The sequence below is a fragment of the Thermobia domestica genome, chromosome 10 (genome assembly GCF_964235325.1).
Source record: "Thermobia domestica chromosome 10, izTheDome1.hap1.1, whole genome shotgun sequence".
NCBI classification, from domain to species: Eukaryota; Metazoa; Arthropoda; class Insecta; order Zygentoma; family Lepismatidae; genus Thermobia; species Thermobia domestica.
The window spans coordinates 95,442,746-95,467,628 of NC_137463.1; the positions used below are offsets into that span (position 1 = coordinate 95,442,746).

The window sequence follows — 24,883 nt, forward strand, 5'->3', positions numbered from 1 at the left end:
AAATTTCTACAATGCACAGTCCAAGTAAAACATTAAGCGTTAAGATACGAGTCTGAAGAACTAACGAGTTTTGCCAACAGTGAAACCCATTGGTTCCATTGAAAAGTAGCCAACTTACAGAAGAAAGAAAAAAAGTATACATTATAAATATGTATCAGAGCTTCCTTTTCGCTATATAATTGGCATGCACAGCTTTTGGGCCACAGATCCGAGCTTCAATCCCAGTAGGAGTTCATATAATTCTGCCCACGTCTCATATAGCCTTGCTACTGAAAGGGACATTATGCATCGCATTAACCAACCAAATACTACATAGTAAATTATCGTTGTAATATAAATATGTTAAACGTAATAAATATTTATCTGAATTTGCCATTTACATTCTTCTCTCCTTTCCATTTGTGACAAAAGATGCAGATCGTCAGTTCCAGGAAAATCTGGTTCATATCCTCTCATACTTACCGGCTTTAGTTCTGGATTTATGAAGAGATTTACATGCTATTTGCTTTGACCACCTGGGAAGAGTTATGGTTATTCTCTTCTTCCTTTTCTACACTACAAAATGAATCTGACTTATCACTTGTTAATCTGAATGGTTCCCAGGAGGCTTCGAACAATGACGAAAACGAAAGACACTTACAGATCAAAAAATTCGTCAGGTCTGGTGTAAAATAAAATATGAATGGGAGAGAGGGGCTTTCTATTCACACGAAATAAACTGGTACGTCAGCATTGCGGCTATATGTTCCTGTCACGATGAAACGACTGCTGCTACACGGACTGCAACAAAATGTCGAAATGCTGACATTTGAAAAAGCGCAGCGGACTAGGGTGAACGTTTAAACGGTAGTAGCTAGTAACCATCCTTGACGTATTCTGTAAGAGTGGGCAAACTAAAAGTCAAAATCAGTGACTGGGTAGCAACGAGTTCATCTGATTTCTTACTTTTGATGCGAGCTACTAGCCAGTTAATTTAGATTTAATTTCCCCGTCGGTGGCCTTGAGATGGTCTCAACACGATATCACCCCAGGAGAAACGTTCAGCAGACGATCGAGTTCTATTGACACGCTCACTGTTCCAATTGTAACTAATTTAAGTAGCTTCGCTGTTTGCTTCTCGTCGACTGTTTCCACCACTAAGTTTCCACAATTTTTAAATATCTTTAACCTGTCCAGCATTATAGGTAATAGTTTTATGAATAACGAAAAGGGCAAGCCCTTAATAGCACTCGGACGGTTCGCTTCAACATTGTCCCTATCAGAGTCTTTATCTTTAACCACAAGATATCGGACTACAGGTGTCGCGATACTTGTCTTTTACACATTATCTATAATTGAAGTGTTTGTCTCACTCTCGCTCGGTTTGGGCTATTTTTGTGAGGGTGAGCCTGGACACGTTTTTAATGTTTTGGTACCCATACAAAAGGGGTTATATTAAACAATTAAAAAGAAAAATTTGTGTGAACGCCGCAACACACCGGTGAGCTTTCGAGAACTTATGCTACTTTCCTGGCCACCCCATTAGCACGCCCGCACTGTAGGATCAGTGTGGGTCCGACGTGTTCAAGGGGAATGGGTCTGCAACAAAACCTTTCTCGTAGATAGAAAAAAGAAGTGAAAAAAAAAACAAACAAACTGCTGAACCAAAAAATAGATCTCTACCAGCCTAAAAGAAAACAAAAAGGGGCAGATCTTTTTGTGCTTTTTTATTTTATTTTATTTTTATTTTTATTTTTATTTATTTTTTTTTTTTTTTTTTGTATTTTTTAAAATATTTTTAAAGACTCAGCACACTGGACAATACAAACACTGGACGCACACAATGGGACACGGGCAAAATCTTGTGGCCGAATCATCGCCGCCCAAAATCTCGCGTTATCAAAACTTCGCCGCCCAAAACCTCGCTTGGCCAAACACTTGCGGAATGAAACCTTTCCTTAAAATTTACTCAATTAGTTTATTATGCAATTACATATTACAAATAATAATAATAATAATAATAATATGATACAAAACATCGTGTGTGTGGGCTTTCTCGGAGAATTCCCGGTTCCTCCCACTTTCTTCATTCCATCATTTCCTTCATCCTGATCATCTACGTCTCCTTTAACCTACAGGACATAATCGAGGGACGTAAAAACTCACGATATTATTTCATACTTTCATAAATATTATTCAATTTTGTTAGAATTTCCTAAGGTCACCGTCAAAGTGAAATAAAAACCATTCTAGGCTCAAAACCCATCTATGTTGAAAATTTGATCGAGACTGGTCGGGTGGTTCAAGAGTTAAGTCAAATTCAGCCACTTTCATTTCTATGTATTTCTATATGTTTCCCCCTTCCCCTCCGCCTTCTCGTCAAAGTGAAATGATAAAATCCATCCCAGGCGGTAACCTGATCTGTCTGGCAAATTCGATCGAGATTGGTCTCGTGGTTCAAGAGTTGTTAAGTTTTATTTATTTTTATATCTTCCCCTCCACTTCATTATGCCGTCAAAGTGAAATTACAAAAGACATCCCAGGCCCGAACCTCATCTATGTTGAAAATTTGATCGAGATCGGTCGGGTGGCTCAAGAAGTATGATATCACAAACACAGTCATTTTCATTTTTATATACAGATTTTCAAAGCACGTGTTAGAATATTTTCTTATCATTATTTTAATGCAATTATGTATTATTACAAAGTATATACACATAGCAATATATAGAGCATTCTACATCTACGAAATTGTCGTGACGAGATTTTATACTGACGAAATTTCCTCCCAGGTAAGATTACATCCGGCGTAGTTTAGACCAGGCGAGATTCTGTGTCCAGAGATCAGGACCGCGAGGTTTTGGCCTGCAAGATTTTGTCCCGCGAGGTTTTGTACCCAAACCGCACACAATAGCAGTCCGGGCGGGTGAACGTCCACCAGAAATTGAGGAAGATGTCCACAGACCATCCTCTTCCCAGACTCCACCAACCACCCATGAGTCTGGTGTCAGTGTTTCCGGTTGAGAGGGCATGCTAAAATATGCGAATGAAGGATGATAAATGAATGAAAAATAGAGCCGCCCTCTCAGCTCCACTTCCTCCCGATGATGATGGCCCGCTACATGGCGGGGGACTTTCTGTTCACACACACGCCAACAACAGCCAAAAAGAAATAAATGGCCCAATCGATTGCTTTTTTTTTTTTTTTTTTTAACTTACTTTTGATAGACAAATTTTCTTCCTCCTTTGTGTTCATTGACCCTCCGAGACATAATAAGAACAGTAAAAGTTATTCTACCAGGGTTTATGAGAAATGAAGATCGCGTATACTGCTGAATGTTCAAGTGTCCAACACAGGGTCAAAGTTAACATTTAGCAGCAGAGGAATAACGTTGTTTCAACATGGCCAAGTTTACGATGGACAGGCAGACTAATTACAGGATGACAAGTAATGGATGTCTTACGAGAAATACAAGTTTTACACAGAGGAAACCAAATTAACAGGTTTTACAGTACTTTTAAATGTGATTCCTGAAAATACTTTGTACTTCCTATACCTAGCTTTCGCATCTCCCCTAGAGCTTTGTTTATAAAGGATAAAAACAAGATAAACATAAAACATCTGGATAAATACGGAACGGATTTACTGGGGTAAAGCAGAGCCAGTGGCACCTAAGACAAGGTGTTCTTCGTACTGCTCTTCCCCGATAAGTTTGTCCCTTAATAATCATGCACATTTTCCTCTTGTGGAAAAGTGGAAAAAGATTATGTGTAATCGAGACTTGTAACAGAGTTGGCCGTACACAATGCAAAAAACGTAAAGTTGTTTGTGTGTTCCGTGTTTCCTTCCCTATCATACTGCATAAAGCATCTGAAGCTAAGAAATACATTAGATATAATGTAAATAAATGAAGGGTTCTTTCTTAATAACAGTTTCCACTTGTGAAGTATGAACATATGTCTCAAACTTTGTCCGTACATTTTGCATTAGTGAAAAGAATACAGCAGGATTTAAACACTCAATAAAATTAATTTTTATACTTGCACTTGTACTCATACAAGATTAGCGTGACCATGTAATCACACCCTACTATGCTTATAATAAATGATTTACATCAAAAATTTAAGTAGTTCTGTTTCATTTCATTAAGTGCCTACCGATGAAATCTTTCAGGGCGCAACAGACATGAAATGTTCACAAGGCAATCGAGACATTTTAGGCAGCCAGTAAAGCCCATAATGGCTAAACACATGAGAAACTGGAGAAGTGTTCAATTGCAGTGCAAAAATCATTTGCCAACACCTTTGCTGGCTTGGAAAACGATACACAATAAAACGATAAGTGACACACATTTTAAGCGCGGCTTAGAAAGCGACACAAGCATATGCCTGCGAAAGAATCCGTTCCAGATAGTGTAATCTAGGTATTTATTATTATTATTATCATTATTATTATTATTATTATTATTTTTAAGATACTCCACGATGGTTTGTACCACATGAACCCACTCCCAAACTCAAGACTGCACTTCCCTCCAAGGGCTTGAGCGCAACCCCCAAATTTACCGTCCTCCAATCTGATTGTACTATTTTCAATTAAAAATGACTTTCCTCTAAATATTCTCATGGGCGGAATCTACGCCCTAAAATTCATCTGCAGGCACCCCTGAACAAACTAAACCACTACTCCATCAATAGCAGATTATAATTAGTTTATATCTGGAGTGCGAACTGCTATCACCTACGATCGATACAATTCATCACTCGCAGCAATTGAAACATGTGCATTACAAATTAGGAATCGAATCATAGTTTCTGCTTCAAGACAACATGAAGCCACTTCCTGTTACGGTCATCCGTGATATGGAAATGCTAATACACCCCTCTTACCCGAACATTGATCGTCAGATTACCATTAGTTCCATTCACTAGATAACCCTCTGTTAAGACGAGAGTTCCGAATCCTTGGTGAGATGATTCAATCGCTGAAAAACTTTGTACTGCTATAAGAAATGATAACATGCTATAAATAATGCACTAATTAGATACACTTGTAAATCATTTCATTCTTCTTCCTTTATATATATCTGTAGAAGATACTCTCTACAGAAACCGATCAGGTATGTTACCAGATTATTTGAACATTGTACGTGACTTAAAACCATTGGATCAGTTTTGTTATACATTAGATGTTTACTATTTGGAGTTACATATTAACACCTAGTTTTTTAAGCGCCTATTTGCTTGTCAAAATTCCACATGTTTAATGCTTTCATTCACTATCACTGAGTTCTATTACAATGCGATGCTCTCCAAGAATATAAGGATATAAAACAGGTTAATGCTGCTGATGCAGACTACTTCTGATTTCCAAGGTACGTCTTCCTTTATGTTCTCGCCTTTTATTTCGTACGATAAAAATACTACAGAAATTTTGCGGGAAGGGCTAATATAATGTATCATTAATCAAAATCCGGTTTCTCCAATTAATTCAAAACAATCTTAATATAAGTACTTACGGGGACAACAATATATGCCTGCGGCTGTTTTTCTCGTATTACTTTAATTATCTCGTGGATACCATCAGCAATCTGTTCTGGAGTGTGGCCATAGTTATTAGTACCCACAAAGAGAACTACAACCTGAAAGAAAAATCAATATAAGACGACTGAAGTCATATCCTTCAGTGTTTAGATACAAAAACTTCTATGTTCTTACACCAATATATACACATTTTACGCCTATACCTAACTGAAAGGCTGATGGAATAAGGGCGCATTTCACATTTATAAATTTCTCAGAATAACGCAGTTTCCAAAAAGAAGTAACAATGTATGATTCTACAAATTTTAAACAGCAAATTAGGCAAGGTTTGGCATACTTTATAGAAAAGAAGTTCAAACCATAGATAATCGATGAAACAAGCGTTCATATAATGCATAAATTTATATGGAGGAGTGAAACAGGTCATTCTTCCACCAGAGGAGCTTTCAACAAAATTTTTTTAAAAAAATCTGCCTTTTACAATTTATTAATTCACGAAATACATAGACTTATGCAAAACGAATAGTGCACGAGTAGTAGAGCGTCAAAAGTACTGAACTCATAAGCGGATGCAAGTTTACGATAATGAGGATGCAGCTGGGACTAGTTTGAGTACTAAGTACATTCGATATACAAACAAGACAAGACTACAAAACTGACAGAAATGCAGCTGATTACACGAACTTAGAAATAATCAGTTAGTTTCTTTGAAAGAAATATTTTAGGTTAGAATTCTAAAAAAAAAACTTTCCGTAAACTAAAGAAAATTTCCATCGAAGCTTCCTCTGACAGCTTTGTTGTGCATAGTTATTTTTCGAATACTAATATTAAACATTTGTAGTGGAGATACATTAATTAGTAATTATTGGTTCAAAAGTGCAGAAACTTTTAAGAATGACCAAATCTTGACTTCACTAACTAGCGCGTCAAACAAGAAATAAAAATTATTTTTGTCGTTTTGATTATTTTCCACTATTAATAACACCTGACAGAATCTGATAACAAGCAGAATTTTAATTCAATATAACAAGTTTTAGTGTATTTGTCATACGAGATGTGGCAATTAAATAACGAGACTGTGTCATAAATGTGATGTATTGCACAGAAAGTTACAATTGACTGTTATCCCCTTCAACATACTCCCTTCCCCTATCTATGCACCGCTGCATACGTGCTTCCCATTGTTCAAAGCAATGCTTTAAGTCATCAGATGTCACCCTGTTCAACAACTCTGCCGTTTTTCGTTTCACCTCTTCCACAGACTGAAAATGTGTTTCCTTCAATGTACTTTTCACTTTTGAGAATAGATAAAAGTCATAGGGAGCCAGGTCTGGGGAATACGGAGGATGGTCGAGCACAGGAATCCGCTTGGCTGCTAAAAACTGTTTCACAGAAAGGGCATTATGGGCAGACGCATTGTCTTGGTGGAGGATCCATGCATCGTTCTTCCACAAACCCGGTCTTTTCTTCCTTATTCTTTCCCTCAGCTTGATTAGGACTTCTTTGTAGTAGGTCTGATTCACCGTTTGACCCTGAGGCACCCATTCAATCATGATGATATCCCTGATAACGAGAAAAAAAAAAGAGCATTGCCTTCACTTTCGACTTGCTCATTCGTGATTTTTTCATTCTTGGCAATGTGGGAGTCTTCCAGTGCATGGATTGACGCTTAGTCTCGGGGTCATACTGGAAAATCCATGTTTCATCATAGGTGATGACATGAGTTAGCAAATCTGCTTTGAGTCGTTCCATGACGTCACAGCAAATGGTCTCTCGAATGTCTTTTTGTTCCTGAGAGAGGTTTTTCGGGACAATTTTTGCACAAACTTTTATCATGTTTAAATTGTCGTGCAAAATTTGTCTTACTGTCTCTTTGTTAATGTTCGTCATGTCTGCGATCATCCGAATGCTCAGACGTTTATATTTCTGCATAAGTTCATTAATTTTTTTGAACATTTTCGTCCATTCTTGAACTCGAAGGGTCGTTCATCATCTTCAACCACCTCCCTACCTTCTCAAAATCGTTTGTGCCATTCGAAAACACTCGCACGTGATATAGCATTATCACCATACACCTCTTTTAACATTGCACAACATTCCGTCGGTGTTTTGTTTAATTTTACCAGAAATTTGATGTTAATGCGCTGCTCAACTTTACTGTTCACCATGATTCCGGCACTACTAAAGAACACTGTCCTCTTCATGCAAGTCTGCAAAGAAAAGAAAAGCTTTCAGAATCATGAAACAGTGGCTGCTCATGAAGGTTCAAGATCAACACATCATTAGCTACCCCCCTTCCCCCCCTCCACGATCCTGCGCAACAGGAGTTGGGCAGTCTCATTATTTAATTGCCACACCTCGTATACTCGTTAATAGTAACAACTCACAAACCTCTTTAATTAGTCAACGCAGTTTTTATTACCTAAATCCATGTAATGTGTCTTACATTCATGTAGAAGTGAAATCAGTTAGCAACATCGTGAAGTGCATTTCAAAAACTGAAACATGACACCATCCACTCTCTTTAAGGATCGGTTGGTAGTCGTTATTTCTACCTGCAATTTCGTCTCTCGGCAGTCATCGCCTCCACTTAACTAGCACGAGAATATCTTAAACCAAAGTCGAATTCGGGAATGAAGAGAGACGAGGAAATAGGTTACACAATAAAGTTGTTTAAAACAGGGCAACAAGACCTGCGGTTCGATAACCAGTAAACTATTCTGCACTCTTAAAGTACTTACTCAACTATATCAATATATGGAAGAAACAAGCGATTTTTAACATATCAGTTCCTCTATAGGTGTGAATTTAACTCAATCCACACTGGCAAGAACGAGTTGTGCTAGCATAGAAACCAACAAATGGCTCTTACGTTATTAATTTACCGGTATTTGATAGGAATATTACAGATACACAAGGACCAGACGATGTATGTAGCAAATTAAAGAATAGACGCAGAGACAAGATATGTACGCTACGCTACACATGGCCATGCAATTGTTTTAGAAATGGTTAGCTACTAAATCTCACATTAAGGGCATAAAGCTGTGGGGCCTTGTCTAGTTGGAATATGTATCCATATGATACATTATCGTGGGATTTGACGTTATGTACTCATACATCTCACTGATTTGCGTGGGCTTTGCTAAAAAGCTTTCTGAAAGGCCTACTTCACTTTTTTCTCACTCATTGGTTACGTACAACTGCCTTTCTTCCTCAACACAGAACCAGTTTCCAGCAAATGTTTACGTCACAAAATAAGATAATGACGGCCTACTGATTGCTGTCCATACTGTTGTCTAAAATTTCTCTGTACGGCTACAGGGAACTTGAATGGAACAAACTTAAAACCGCACTCACTTTCTGATCTACGCCATTTTCATAAATTGTAAACAAATTCGGAAAGCATGTGCTCTAGTGATATGATCTTCCGCCTATTGCTAATAAAACTCGCTGATTTCCTCTCCCAAGAAAACGAAACTGAACGATCCTATTAGTACCTCGCGGATACTATAAGCAATGAGTTATTTTCATTTCCTATTGGTATATTTTCAACTAGACGCGCTTTACTACAGCAACACTATGGTGGAAGTATTCTTCTATAATAATGAAAACGCCTTTTTGATTACATTACTGCCGTGAAACTATGCGAAAGGAACATCTGCTTCTATTATGACTTGATACAGATTTCGTTGGGGTTTATTTCACAATGTCTTTTCACTGTTGCGCCAAGCGAAACACGACTGACCGTTAAACGTTGCTAGCTGGGTTTACAATACTGCTCTTTGAGTTCTCTTATTCCAGAAGAATATATAGTTTCTTAACTACTCGTTGAATCCCGTACCTATTCTGCACTAACTTGAAGCTACGGCATAGTTGGCTGAGATTACAATGCGATACTTGGCAAAAAGAGTATGTTTGAATGATTGTGATCAGAGGTTGAGTTGAAACTTGGAAATTTATCTCTCTGCTGGAAATCTATTTTCAGCAGTGTCAAATTTTCACTAATCAACAAAGTTCATATATTCCTGATATACAGAGTAAAAACGCATGACTCGACCGAGAGTCGAACCAGTCCGTTCCCTGAACAGTTATATAGTCTATCACTCTTGAAATCGGTGCTCAACTCTTCAGATCCGCATAAACTATACATGATTCATGTTATGCTAGGATAACTCACTGTCTACATTACAGAACACTTCTGTATGGTTAATAAATATGATAAATTAATTAATATTATATATATAAAATCTGATATTTCCTTCATATTATATATAGTTCAACCATCAGACGTGTCAGTAATATAGATACTGGGTTTCCAAGTTCTAGAAGAGCTGTGGCACAGTTCGTGTAATTTAAATGGCTAAGTATCGACTCACGACTGACATTGTAAAGCCGTTAAGGGAAGGAAAAGAGCCGAGTAGTGTAGTGATAAACGCATCGACCCTCGGTTTCGACTTCCGGTCCAGTCGTATATTTATCACTCTTGATTATCATGAATTCACAAGTACAGAAGGGTTGGTATGATACGAGATAGGTTATTTTCGCGATCTATCACATATAATTCATGTTTATGTTCATGTCCTTTCTAGAAATAATGAAAACAACTTGGAGCCTTTCGTACCCTGTGTTTCACAAGAGAAGAGAAGACGAAGGGGGAAAAAAAATCACCAGAAAGAACTCAATTTTAAAACTGAACAAAGTATTCTAGCTATCAATACTTTCTTTTACCTTCATCACATAGAAACTTATCACAATCTACCGAACGAAAGAAGTAAAAAATGAAAACGAAAACCTACCTTTGGATTTATATGTTCCAGTTCACCATTTTGAACCCTCCATAACACATGCTGAGTTTGGTCACCACCAATTCCAAAGCTAAGCGCGTGCATTGGAGCAAAAAATTTTATCCACATATCTGTATGAGCAAGATGCATAACCAAGGAGTCTCCGATAAACAGGACATCAGGTTCTTTCTCTTTAGTTTCTGCTACAAAGCGATTATGCTGGAAAATATAAAAATTATAATTATACATATATGATATCATACAGCATTAAAGAAGTTCTTTCGGTAAACGATTCATCATATAAGGAAGGAAAAACGTAGAAGAGAACAGCATCAAAGAAAAATAATGAAACACCCAGTTGGAGTATAGTTACGTGATAGTGTTACTAGGCCGAGTGTATAGAAACCAGGGTTGACTGGTTTAAACCAAAACACACATTTGTGGGTTACCACGTTTCACTGCCGTATATTATTCTTCGTATTATATTCAGATCTAAATTCCCCATTCATTACTCAAAAAGATTATACTACAAAAGCAACTTTTTTTTATCAGTTTATGAATTTTTCTTTTGTGATTTCTTTATAGTTCGTTATTATTTGTTATGCAAATACAATCAAAGAAAAATTCTATTTTTTTTTTCGTTTTAATAATGTTTACTATTAATAAAATACACCGAAATGCAGTACTTTTTTTGGGGGTGGGGTTGGGGGGTGAAACACGAGAGACACTTATTGAAATCTGAAGCATCTTGTGAATCTATTTATGTATAAATGGGTCAGAAACAAAGTGGACTCAAATAATTCGTATTTTTATTCACTTTTCTTACTGATATGCAAATTAAGTCCTTGTATTTTTTTTAACTTGGACTAATAAAAGTCGTAGTGAACTAACTTGGACTAAATTAGTTCTGTACTCTGCAGTATTTTGAAATTGTCCATATGTAATTCTATACAATGGTTTCACTTGTGCAACTGTTTATCTTTTTGTCCTTCTGAAATGACTCTTGACAATTATATTAACGAGTATGTAAAGATCAGCACAACATATTTTCAATCAGGAGGCCATCGTGAGTAAGTCGGTAGACGTATCGCATTTGTGGCAAATAATCCCGGTTTCGAGTTTAAATTGAGGACAATTTCTCTCGGATGTAAGCCGAGAAGCGGTTTGGTTTCCGCTTTCAGCTTATGTGACCCCTTCCAGCATAACCCGGTTGCTGCATAATAACACCAAGGCGAAAGAAACTTATTTCTATCCATACATGATGTAAATGCATGGTGCAAATTATTTAAACCAAAAAAGACCTGGTTTAAACCCCCAAAAAAGATCTTTTGGTTCTTTTCAATAAAAACCACGGTTTTTGCCAACCCTGATAGAAACTAAAACTAATGGGATAGTTTGATCATACGAGTGTAGGAATAAGAATAATAATAAATAAAGAGAAACTTTATATGTAAAACAATAGAAAAGGATTAATTAAAAAAAAAGAGTTGAATAATAATCGTAAAAAGAATTAAAGAATATTTTTTTAAAAATGCACTGAAAAAGAGTATACATACCTATCAGTGTTTTATTTTATTTTATTTTATTTTAATGTTGGTTTTTGAGTCGCAAATTGATAAACAAATTTACATTTCCGTAGCAATTTGTAACTTTTGTGTATCGCATTTCAGCAGTGTAGGGAATTTATTACATTTTATAGTTTTATATGGATAGGAAAATTAAACACTTTTTGTACATCAAAAACAATAATGATAATGAAAAGGAGGAGAGTTTGAGTTATGCAGTCTACGAAGTGAACCTTCAATTTTACGATAAAGACACACTATAATAAGTTGGTTTCACACAAATATTTATTTCCTAATTGCTATTATAGCCAAATGGTACTCGAGTCCAGTTTCCTTGCTCATTTTTCTAAAAATTGTAAACCAAACAATATTTTTCTTCCTCCCATTTTCTATTGAAAAATAAGAGGGCTTAGCAAACATAATATTTCTGGACTAAGCTATGTAACAACTAGATGCGTTATTTATGATCTCCTTAAGTGCTTGAAACAAGTATGAAAAGACAGAAAAGAGAGTACAGTACTAGTAAAATACGTGTTTTTTGCTAGCGATCTTGTTCCCGAAACGCACGATGGGGTATTGCGTCTCAGAGGTGCAATATGTCAAAATGCAAGGTACACTTGTCGTCAACTGTGTGTTCTGTCTCTAGTCTATAGTGGATTAGGTTGTGCTATTAAGAACCTGAACTACACCTAAACGGAAAAGGCTGGATTTTCGAACGATGGGATATTTAGAGTGCTTGGATGCCAAGTGGCCTAATTCCAAAAAATGAACTAATGCTTTCATTCATTTCTATAGATGGATACCTTTATAAAAAGATTTTTATAAACAGTAAATTATAAAATCATAAACGACAGTTATTGTTTCGGTTGCATACATAACAGAAATATGAATTGTTCATGAGTAGACATTTAAAATTGTCTTAAAATTCACTTTTTGTGCACTTAAAATTCATGAAATACATGCAACTATGTTGTCAAATATGTTAAAATATGCACTAAGAGTGCAACGAAAGAGAAAATTTTAAAACATGCAGCAAAGTTGTGACAAAGTTTTGTAGGTGAAATGCTGTCGAAAACATCGAAAGTGTACTTTGCTTGCAGGAACTTCTCCTCAGAATTTATTTTTATAGTATTTACAGTTTATGAGAACATGAACTCGTTTTTCTTCATAATTGTATTTTAGAGTGCATTTACTTTACACGAAACAATACCAGATTCATTTTTCTACATATTTCCACTCTACAAAAACCAATAATAAACAATATAAAATAAAAAAAAAGGTTTTTAAGGATTTACTCCTTCTCGTAATTACCCTTACAGTGTATCAGGAGAAGCTTCTCTATATTTTTTGTGTCAATTTGTGACTGTAGCATCTCTTGAATATCAACAGATGTTACTGGATAATATCTATAGACAGAAGCAAGTGTAGTATCTATATTTTCTGGCAAATTAAAATCCAACCTTTGAAGGTATTTTTCCATTGCTTCAGTTGTTTTGTAGTCGGAGTTTCTGGCAAAAATACCCATCAATTTCTTTTCCACAGAGCACCCGAATTTACCAGGAACTGACTGGAGCTCCTGCTGCACTTCATCAACTAGAGCTAAGCTTTCACTGAGCAGCATTCCTTGCATCTCTTGTTCCTGAATTGATGTTGACACGATATTGGGGCATTTCATGTGAAATCAACCAATGAAATGGCAAAATCTGACCTGATCATCTTAGAGTTTTGCACAAATTGGTGTACCTACCCCTCTCCTTCTGAAAGTGTTCCCATACAGGGTGTTAAAAAATTTCAAAGAATTTTTCCGTTACAGTGATTATCAAAAATTGTCATCAAATGGTTAATATGTGCACTAGAGACATGGAACAAACACAACTGAGAAGCTAAAAGATTGCTTTACAAGTTCTACTATATTGGCAAAACCTGTACAATAAAAAATAATACTTCAAAAATTCAAGGTAAAATTTGAATTTTGAATTTCGCACAGAAATGTCCCTGTGAATTTGTTCAAAATTGTCTAGATTGTAGTCTCATATGTGTACTAAAACACCACAAAGTTGCATTTTGGGTACTCAATGGGATCTGATTCAAAATTCAACATAAACCAAACATTGCACGATACTGACCATGTAAATATCTGGGTTCAGATGGATAACCATTTCCTTGTAGCTATTTACCTGCAGCAACGAAGGAATTTATATTCAACTTCATTTGTTTCTTGATGTATTCATTTGAATTTACACAATTATCCACCTTTCGAGTTATTTAGACAGGTATTACTTTTCCGAACAGTATTCAATACAGGTCATTCTTGTTAGTCAGTAAGGATGTTTCTAATTTTATATTGCCAACATCGATACATGCAATTTTCATTCCTTTGTTTCAGGATTGCTGTTACAAACATGTGGAAGTGCTTCATTGAAATAGGAAAAAGAATTTATTATGAAAGGAAGAAATGTGTCCCTCCCTTTCACATTATTTGTATCAAATGTCTTATGAAACACTGTGGCACTATTCACGATCACTTCACACACTTTTAGCACAAACAATTAGTCAATAATTTTTTTTCCGCATTTCAGTGATGCTTTTCCACATGTTTGTAACAGCAATCTTGAAACAAAGAAATAAAAATAGCATGTATCAATGTTGCCAATATAAATTTAGAAATATCCATATTTATTAACAAGAATGATGACCTGTATTGAATAATGTTCGGAAACGTAATACCTGTCTAAATAACTCGAAAGGTGGATAATTGTGTAAATTCAAATGAATACATCAAGAAACAAATGAAGTTGAATATAAATTCCTTCGTTGCTGCAGGTAAATAGCTACAAGGAAATGGTTATCCATCTGAACCCAGATATTTACATGGTCAGTATCGTGCAATGTTTGGTTTATGTTGAATTTTGAATCAGATCCCATTGAGTACCCAAAATGCAACTTTGTGGTGTTTTAGTACACATATGAGACTACAATCTAGACAATTTTGAACAAATTCACAGGGACATTTCTGTGCGAAATTCAAAATTCAAATTTTACCTTGAATTTTTGAAGTATTATTTTTTATTGTACAGGTTTTGCCAATATAGTAGAACTTGTAAAGCAATCTTTTAGCTTCTCAATTGTGTTTGTTCCATGTCTCTAGTGCACATATTAACCATTTTATGACAATTTTTGATAATCACTGTAAGGGAAAAATGCCCATTTATGACATTTTTGAACACCCTGTATGGCGACATTTTTAGGAGGGGAGGAGTAATATTTGGGATTTTTTCATTTCCCAATGTAACAAACCTGTGCACCAATATTTACAAAAAATTGAGATGGTCAAGTCTGATGACTTGTTGATTTGACATGGAATGTCCCAATTACTATAGGTCTATTTATCAGATTTGTCTTAAAGTATTAGCAATTGTGTCTTTGCTCTGCTGATCGATTGCTAACAATACTGATCATTCGTAAACTGGGCATTCTTCCATCGTCCCACACAGAAAGCCATTCTGCTGCACTGACATGTAAATACATTGAAAATACAAACCAAAACTGGATTTATTGTATGGTATAAGCATATGTCTGAAATAAAACTTATAGAATATGCTTTTAAACACTAATATATACTTTAACTTTTGAAGTATGTGTTTATATGCTATTAAGTCTCAAATTCGAGCTGTATTATTGTTGTTACAAACACCTACCAAGTCTAACAGATGCATATATGCAAACAAAATATATGCATATGTTTGCATATATTTTTTATGCAATATTATGCATATTTGCATAAAAATCTGATGTCTATTCATGAGATATTGATTTTCAAATTTCACTCATGTAAAATTTCAATTTTGGAGTAATGCCGCTTGGCATTCAAGAGATCTGTTTAATACTGAAAGTTTACTAATACACATGACATCCAAAGAGAACCGTTCTGTCTTGACGGAGAAACAACTATACATATATATATTGTTGCAAAAGTAGCTCAATTCAGTATTTAAAAAAATCATAAGTGCACCGCATTTCGCTGTGCAATATTTGAAAATGGATGGTCATCTTGAAGATGGAAGCCATCTTGAAAATGAATGGCTTCAAGCGCATTCGAATTATTGGAATATTATTTCCTTCGGAATACAAAAATGGTAGTGTTAATTTTATTTGTAATATGTATTTCATTTGCTCTAGTAGTCAGGATATAAAGTAGTTTGTCTCTCTGAGGAGTGACGGGAGAGTCTAGATGTGGGTACGGGAGTAGGCAGTCGAGAAAAATGGAGATGCAATCAATACTGTATACATACCTTCTAAGGTTGCCAGATTTGTCGATTTTAAATGCAATACTGAATTTAATTCTGGAAAGTAAGATGGTGATTTGAGATAGGATCTCAAGTAAACGATTGTTGGCTAGATAGGACTGAATCATAGTGAGAAAATCATTGGTGGAGTTCTCCACAGGTGTCTTAAGTGATGCTATTGGAAAACTATAGTGTAAACTGATGGTCTGAATAATTCGCGACCATCGTGGCGGAACCTTTATTTGCGAGGCGAATGATGATGACATCAGTGATCGCCTTGCGTCCGTTAGATTTGATATTATGGTGTACTCGAAAAATAAGGATTAGCAACTTATTTGAAAAAAAAAAAAAGATATGTACATTTCCTGGGGATGGCACTACGAAGGGAGGGGTTTCTGAGAGGAAGGTAGGATGAAATTCTGAAAGCTAGGGTAAACTTTCATTTGAGGTCAGGAGATCTATCTGGATGAGAGGACCATTAGCACTGCCAGCATATGTTGAGGGCAAAGGAATGGGAGCTGGTATGGAGTACTTTGATAACTGCGAAGGGGAGAAGGTTGAATTCGGTTATCGTACCGTGTAGACATGGTAGTTAGTCACGTCTGAGTGTGCCTTCTCAATGTTTATTTCAAATTCGAGGTTTTTCAAGCGCATATCTATCTAATGTGACTAAAACACTTTATGCATTAATAATCTAATTGAAGAATGTCATATGGACCACGGTGGCTCAGTGGTAGAGCACTTACCTCTGATGCTGGAGGCTCCAGGTTCGATCTTAGTTTAAGTGAGTTCCTGTCCCGGAGTTTTTTCAGGGTTCTCCCATTTCCGCCCACATTCTCATTCCACAATTCTTTCATTACCATTCACTTTCATTAATCACTTGTCTCAAGCCTAAAGGGCATATTTGTAGGACACAGGGTTGGCAAAAACCATGTTTTTTTTTCTTTCGAAAAAACAACCGTTTTTTAAATTAATTTGCCCTATGTATTTATATTACATATGGACAGAAATAAGTTTGTTTCACCTTGGTATTATTATGCAACAACGGGGTTATGCTAGAAGGGATCATATAAGCTTAAATCTCATATAAGGGATCATATAAGCGTAGATCTCAGAATCCACGCCGTTTCTCGGCTTACATCTGAGAGAAATTGTCCTCCATTTGGACTCGAAATTGGGACTAATTGACCACAAATGCGATGAGTCTACCGATTGACTCGCGAAGAACCCCTGATAAAAATACGTTATACTGATCTTTACATATTTGTTAACAATTATCAAAAGTCACTTCAGAAGGACAAAATGATAAACAGATGCACAAGTGAAACCATTATATACAATTATATATAAATCGGGAAACTCCCGCCTTTGCCATTGGGAAAATGCTGTTATTGCTTTGCATGTAAAATTTTAAGGTCAAGTTATCATAATCAGTACGCTACAACTGAACTATTAAATTACAAATTTAGTGTGTAGATATCATTCAATAAAATTAAAACAAAGTCTAATCGAAGCTAATGTTGGATATGTAGGCAGTCGATAAATTTTCTCAATTTCTATCAATATATTTAAGCAACCTCGGCTTCTTTATAACAGACATTCAGGCAAGCAGAAATATACAGTTTGGTTTCGTTTTGTATGTTTAGGCTTAACATCCTTATGTAATATCGAGGTTATTAAGAAGAAAACTCGTTAAAAGTAACATCCGAACCGCTACTTGGTTTACATTTGAGTTGAGTTGATTTTAGTTTAGCGTCCCTTTCAGCAGCAGGGCTATATGAGACGTGGAATCCGAACCACATGAACTCCCACCGGGAATCGAACCCGGGTCTCCCACGCCAACAGCTTACTGGTTTACATTTGAAAGAAGGGTAGTGGTTCGACCAAGAATTGAGTATGGGACGCCTTGATTCAAAGGTGAAAAGGAGATAAAACTAATGCAGATGGTTTGATATGAGAAAACGTCATCATGAAGTTCACACGATTTAAAACATTTTTCGTTCTTTTTTCAGTTTAAACTTTTTTCCTTTTTGAAAAGCCAGCTGGTTTAAACCAGCCAATCCTGGTAGGACATTAAACTGAAAATATCTCATGGAAAAATATATAATTTATTAGAACTGAATGCGTCACCACATTGATTATTAGTTGTTATTCTGTATGTATTAAGAAAAAGCTGGCCATAGTGAGTTTCAAGATTTGGTAATTTTCCACAGAAATAACCGTGTTAGAGGAAGCATAGAAATGTTGACAAAAGGGAATCGATTGTTTTCTATTTTGTTTCAAACATTATTATTATTATTATTATTATTATTATTATTATTATTATTATTATTATTATTACAAACTTTTATAGTTACTCAGCTTTTACTTCTAATCTCTCGCTCGGAAACAAGAACTATTTGGTCTAGGAATTAATTCGTGCGGTTGGTACGCACACATTGAAGCTGTAGTACAAACACAAAATACATAAATACCTTAAGAAAAATATTGTCCATCGCTAGCCACCACTTTCGCCCATCTGTCAGGCAATGTACGGATTCCGTGGCGAAAGAAGTCCTCATCCTTGGAAGCGATCCACTCAGAGACCCATGTTTCGATATCTTCTGAAGAAGTAAACCGCTGGAGAATCAAATCGTTGTTCATGCAATCGAACAAGTAGTAGTCCGAAGGAGCAACGTCTGGTGAATACGGCGGGTGGGGTAAAACTTCCCATCCGACATTTTCTAAATAGGTTTTGACCGGTTTTGCGACATGTGGGCGAGCGTTATCATGTTGAACAATAAGTTTATCATGTCTGTTCTCCCATTCTGGTCGTGTTCTGGCCAGAGCTTGCTTCAAACGCATTAATTGTCGTCGATAACGTTCTCCATTCATAGTTTCACCCGGTTGCAGCAGCTCATAGTACACCACACCTTTCATATCCCACCATATGCACAGCATAACCTTTGCACAGTGAATATCTCGTTTTGGTTGTGATGGACCTGGTTCACCTGGTTTCACCCAGGCCTTTTTTCGTTTAGGGTTCTCGTAATGGATCCACTTCTCATCACCCGTAATAATTCGATGCAGAAACCCCTTTCTGCTTTGTCGTTGAAGCAGCAATTCGCAAATGGTTTTTCGTCTTTCAACGTCTCTGTCTTTCAATTCATGTGGAACCCAATGTGACATCTTTTGAATCATTCCCATGGCTTTCAAGCGTTTGGAGACTGTTGTTTGATCAACGCCTAATGCTGCTGCAAGTTGTTCCTGCGTTTGACACGAATCCTGCTCGAGCAATGCTGTCAATTCTTCGTCTTGAAATTTTTTTGGCTGTCCAGGTCGCTCTTGGTCTGCCAAGCCGAAATCACCACTTCTAAACCGTGCAAACCACTTCTGACACGTTCGCTCAGCTAGAGCATGGTCACCATACACTTCCACCAAAATACGATGACTTTCAGTCGCACTTTTCTGCATGTTAAAGTAATGCAGCAGGACACCCCGCAAAAACACTTTATCAGGCACAAATTGCGCCATGTTCACTTAACTACAAACTGGTGTTGTTGACGCTTTAATCCACTGCCCTATACTACGAACGATACGCGATGACAGGGGTTTGCAACACATGTGTGGATACACGGAACTGTGGGACGCTCCGTTCGTTGCGCCATCTCTTGTCCACCCGCATGAATTAATTCCTAGACCAAATAATTAATTTGGTTACGTATTCAACGTGTTTAAATAACACTTTCAAAATCACAAATCTACAAACATTAAGTGATTAAGAAGGGTGTTATAACTTAACTTCGCGTCTTTTTAATTACTCACACAAAGCTAAGCTAATTTTAAGGAATTAGGAAGGATACTTTGTGATCCATATAAATTATATTCTTTGCCTCTTCAGTGCCAGTGATAGTTAAAAAAAATCGTCGGAAAATCTGAATCTTGTAATTTTGCAGGAGGGATTGAAGTATTTAAAATATTCAGGACATTTTTCTTAATTAAAATGATATGTCTAACCTTACAATCTGTTTATCCCAGCAAGATCATTTCGAGAGCAGCTACTCCCCTTACATGTTTGTACTCTTACACCCCACTTGAAGTACAAAATTAAGGAATATGATGAGCTCTCATTTGTATTAGACAGCAATTAACATTAAGAGACGCTAAATATCAGGATTATGCGGTTTTAGGTAGAAAAACTACATCACATATTGGAAGGTGAAATGTGCTTCAAGTTTACTATATACGAACGAAGAAACCCAAGGTAAATTTTGAAGAAGGTAACTCTGACAAGAATTGAGACTGAAGAGTTTTATTGAAAAATTTAACTTTCATCAAGTTTGAATTTACTTATTATATGTAATATCTGTTTCAAAATATGTCTTCAATTGATTTAACATCATTGTGAATTGATTTTAAATCTCTTGATTGTTTAAAATATAAGTCGTTGATTTAAATCAAACTCCGAAATAAATTTATATAAAGTGAAAATAAGTAAAATCCCGTTTCTGTTCTGTTATTTCGATTATGGAAGATAATGATCATAATACAATGAGACTCAAATGTATGTACAGCACAGCATGAAAACCTGTGTCATGCAGAGGATGATTAGGGAAAATTCAGTTTTGAACGGGTAATTTGGAAATCCTGCTTGCCTCTCTTCGTAACACAGGGTTTGTAAATCGTTAACTATTCGATCGGCAAAATACCATGGATATTTAAGACGAAAATTCTTTTGTTCCCAGATAATAGGAGCGTATTTCGAAAGATCCGATTCCCTTTCCGAATCTTTTTTTTTTTTGTTTTTTTTTTAAGTTTAGATTTAGGTGAAATTTATGCATTTTATATGTATTTCGTGCCGGAAGCTAGTTTTGATATTTTTAAATATATCCCTGCCAAATATCAGTAACTTTTGTGAAAAAAAAAAGTCTCTCTTGATACATGTTGCTGTACTTCTTCCTTAATAGTCGAGTCAAAATACGGTTTGACCTCGGCAAAATTGCAACCTTTAGTTTTACACATGTATTTTGTTTAGGTACTTCACCTGATGAAAATATCCAAAATCCGACAAAATCGGACCACGGGAACACCCCCAAAAACGGTTTCAAAATGGCGGACTATGGTTTTTCGAAAAAATCGTAGACCTTTACGTTGGCGGCTCTAGTAGCCCTCCTAATTGACACAGATACATGAATGATACCTCGTTGAAACGCTCATATACCACAAATTCCAACGAAGTGACTTTTTTACCCATGATGCCCAACCTGTAGAAGAAGAAGAAGAAGAAAAGAAGAAAGTCGATTTTTTTTTTAAATTGATATTTTTTGGACGCTGGCAACACTGTGCGTCTTTATACGCCGGCAGAAAAATTCCCACGCGTAGACCAGACATTGGTAACAATAATATAAAAAAATGAAGTACGTAGGTTCAACAGTAAGGGAGATAAAAATTCGGAACCGCGGACCAAGGAGGGTCACTCTGTATATTTTTACTGTGGTCTAACTTCTGTTTCTTAGATCTAGCATCCTCCCTAATTGTCACAGAGACATGAAGAATACCGCGTTTTAAAGCTTATGGAACCCCCTTGACAACGACGTATCGTTTGTGCCCTCTGTGCCCAACCTGTAGAAAAAGAAGAAACCTTGAAAAAATTGGGAAAACTTACACTTTTACCTTTCTTGGGCTCTGGCAACCCTGATAGTCGTTCTACGCATGAAAAAATCTTGTTTCTTTCTTTAAATCAAAGGTCGCTTTAATATACGTACTATACATAAAACAAAAATATTCTTGATCAAAAGAATGGGAATAACGAAAGACTTTGGAAGGCAAATTACACATCTACATCGTCATTGCCTACACTACCACTGTCCTCACCATATTCATTTAAACAGTTGAAACATTCGGTTTCCTGGCACACACCATAAGCAATAGCAAATAGAAGGTCATACCATAATACAGTGTACAAGACAATTCGTTTTATAAAAACATAACACCTATATGTAAAGCAAAAATATTCTAAAGCAAAAGAATGGGAAGACGAAAAACTTTGGGAGGCAAATTACAAATCTACATCGTCATCGCCTACGGTAACACTGTCCTCACCATATTCATTTAAATAGTTAAAACATTCAATTTCTTTGCACACACCACAAGCAATAGCACATGGAAGGCCATGCTTTCTGCAAGTACAATACGTTCTTTCACACCCGGTAGCACAGTTGCAATGAACAATGGTGAGCAAATTCCATACCCATCAAACACGATGGTTGATGTGCCATATTTACGAACCGTATACTCAAGCAAATGATGCAGCGATATTGTTGTACGAACTGCCTTTACATCATGGTAGTCTATGTAACAGAGATCCTCCGTCTAAGGCATACATAATATTGTCTGGCTCCGTTTCCTCAAACTGTGCGGTCTGCTGCTTGCTGAACTCTAGTATCGCATGGGCCAGTGGGGCTTTGTCTGCCTTACGCATCATGCTGGGTGACTCAAATAAAGCTGGTGGGTAGGCACATAATTCATGCGCTAAGGTCTCCTCTAAAGATGTGCTGCCTGCATTAGCGACAACTAACCGTCTTTGAAACAAAAGATTTGAATTGACGGAGATCGCTGCTGATTTTAACACTACTCGGGGATGCTAGAGTTTTGACTATCTGCACGTTTCCACTTCACAGTGAACAGGTCTTTGCCAGATAGTTTCTTCGCAAGCTCTTCCCCAACTGAAAATAAATTATGGACGTTGACCGAGGAATCCGCTGTGATGTCAGTGGCAATGTTTCTCAACAATTTGTCTCCGTCAAATGGTGAGATGGGCTGCAGTCGTGCAGGAATGCGACGTGTGTCGCTGATATCACGTGACATTCTTGACGTTTCGGCTTCTTTATGTTGTTCGCTAGTGACATATGCTGTGTGAGTAAGAGTTTGCATCGCCAGATTGTACTCGGAGCATGCTGGCATTGAGAGCACCCACAAAGATCGTTGCATCTCCGACATTCCACTCCCATGGGTTAGACCTCCAGTGGATTTTAGCGATCTCATCAGAACCTGCTCTATGACTAGATCAGAGGACAACCCAGCCCAATAACGGTTGCTTCTTCTAATAACTCCGAACCCATTTTGAAAGCTTTCGTGAACTGTTGGATTAACCGATGGCAGCGTTAACATTGTTTGCAGGTACAAGCACGTCGACTTCAGATAATTGAAGTGTCCTGCTGCAGCGAACATGGGAATGTACTCTGCTACAGCATCAAGGTGATCCTCCCAGCTTCCTGTTCGGTCTGCTGCCAGAAGTTTCCTTGCTGTAGCCAACATGCGCTGGTATGCAAGCCACAACTGACTTGTTTTTGATGTGTTAATAAGTTCTGACTTTCGTTCTTCTATTTTTTCTCGGGCTACTTGAAGAAGAGGTGGAGCACTAGCTCGTTACAGTAATCTCACTCGACATCAGACTCTGGTAGAGAGAGTACGCATCGTTGATAGTTTTGTGTGTTCCGTTATCGGTCTCCAGAAAAACATTCTCCACAAGCAATGCACTTAATGCCAGGTCAACCATCATGTGCGCACGGAAGGCTCTTGCTACGGACTTGCCACTTAATATATGTACAATCGAATTTTCTCCATAAACCTCATGCAAGATTTCACGTAAGCCTGAACCTTCCATCAGGGAACCAATTGCTCCTAGAAGGTTCATTAGAGTATGAAATGAGCCCAACAGGACAACCATGTCCTTAATACTGGTGTTATGTGCTCTGTCATGCAGGATACGTGAAGTTTTCCGAAACAGTGGTTGGTCTAAGGTGATGATTGGTGTGACTTTATATTTTCTCGCAAGATTATTCAGGTACACTAAAATGGAAAAGATGCATGACATATTAGATGGATGGAGGTCAATAATCGGTAAGCAGAGAACAGTGAATTTCCCTGGATGATGAAGAGATGGATCTGCGTGAATGGCCTGCATCATTCCTGACCAGTTTGGTGTGCGTGACGGAAAATGCCAGAAAAGTTTCCACAAAATATCCAGGGAGCTTTCGTTCGGTGATGATGCTGTTACCAGTTCACAGTTGACCTTTTCAAGAATAGCCCTGGCTTCAGTGTATGCATGAATGGAAACACTGGCAAGGGACTTCACATCAGCATCAGATACGGGCTTCCGAAGAATGGTTAGACTGGTGGTAGTGGATGGAGTAATGGCCGCCAATATTCCCATACCATGGAATGTGCCTAAACCACTCAGCGTTTGGAGATCATGGTCTACATTATCCGCTGCAAAGAGGAGAGTCTGGTCTGCTGACATTTCGACCACACGATTACCAAATGTACTTGTAGCACAGCGTTCAAACCACTGCACTTCCGCGTATGAAGAGCAAAATCCCAGGTGATGCAGCGTGTCAACCAGGTGTTTCAATCGATAGTGGTGGTGCAGCTGCACAGCAACACCTAACTGCAGAGGAGCTAATATAGCTCTTGGTCTGGCTGCTTGCATCAAACACTGGCCAATCGATGCTATTTTGGTTTCATTGTCCTTTTCGGCAAAAAGTGTGGCACAGAATAGTTGAAGGCTAGGTGGAATGTACTGAAAGGATTCCTGAATGATCAAGTCGCTGGGTGAAGGATGTGTATCGCTTCCAGTTTGTAGTTTGGATTTTATGTCGCTTTTGATCAGTCGAGCTACGGTTTCTATTATTCTATTTTTTCCTTTTCTTCATCATATTCCCGTGGTAAATCACGATATGCC

General features: G+C 37.1%; 1 protein-coding gene across 3 annotated transcripts in view; it reads right to left on the reverse strand.

Moving 5' to 3' along the window:
* Paf-AHalpha (Platelet-activating factor acetylhydrolase alpha) overlaps positions 1–24,883 on the reverse strand; it is a 40,958-nt gene that overhangs the window by 9,338 nt on the left and 6,737 nt on the right. For all 3 annotated transcript variants that reach the window (XM_081728283.1, XM_081728282.1, XM_081728281.1), the window contains exons 2-3: positions 10,323–10,529; positions 5,499–5,621 (exon numbers count right to left, since the gene is read on the reverse strand). In XM_081728283.1, the coding sequence (XP_081584409.1) occupies positions 5,499–5,621; positions 10,323–10,460 (261 nt within the window). In that variant the 5' untranslated portion in view covers positions 10,461–10,529. The remainder of the gene's footprint in view (positions 1–5,498; positions 5,622–10,322; positions 10,530–24,883) is intronic.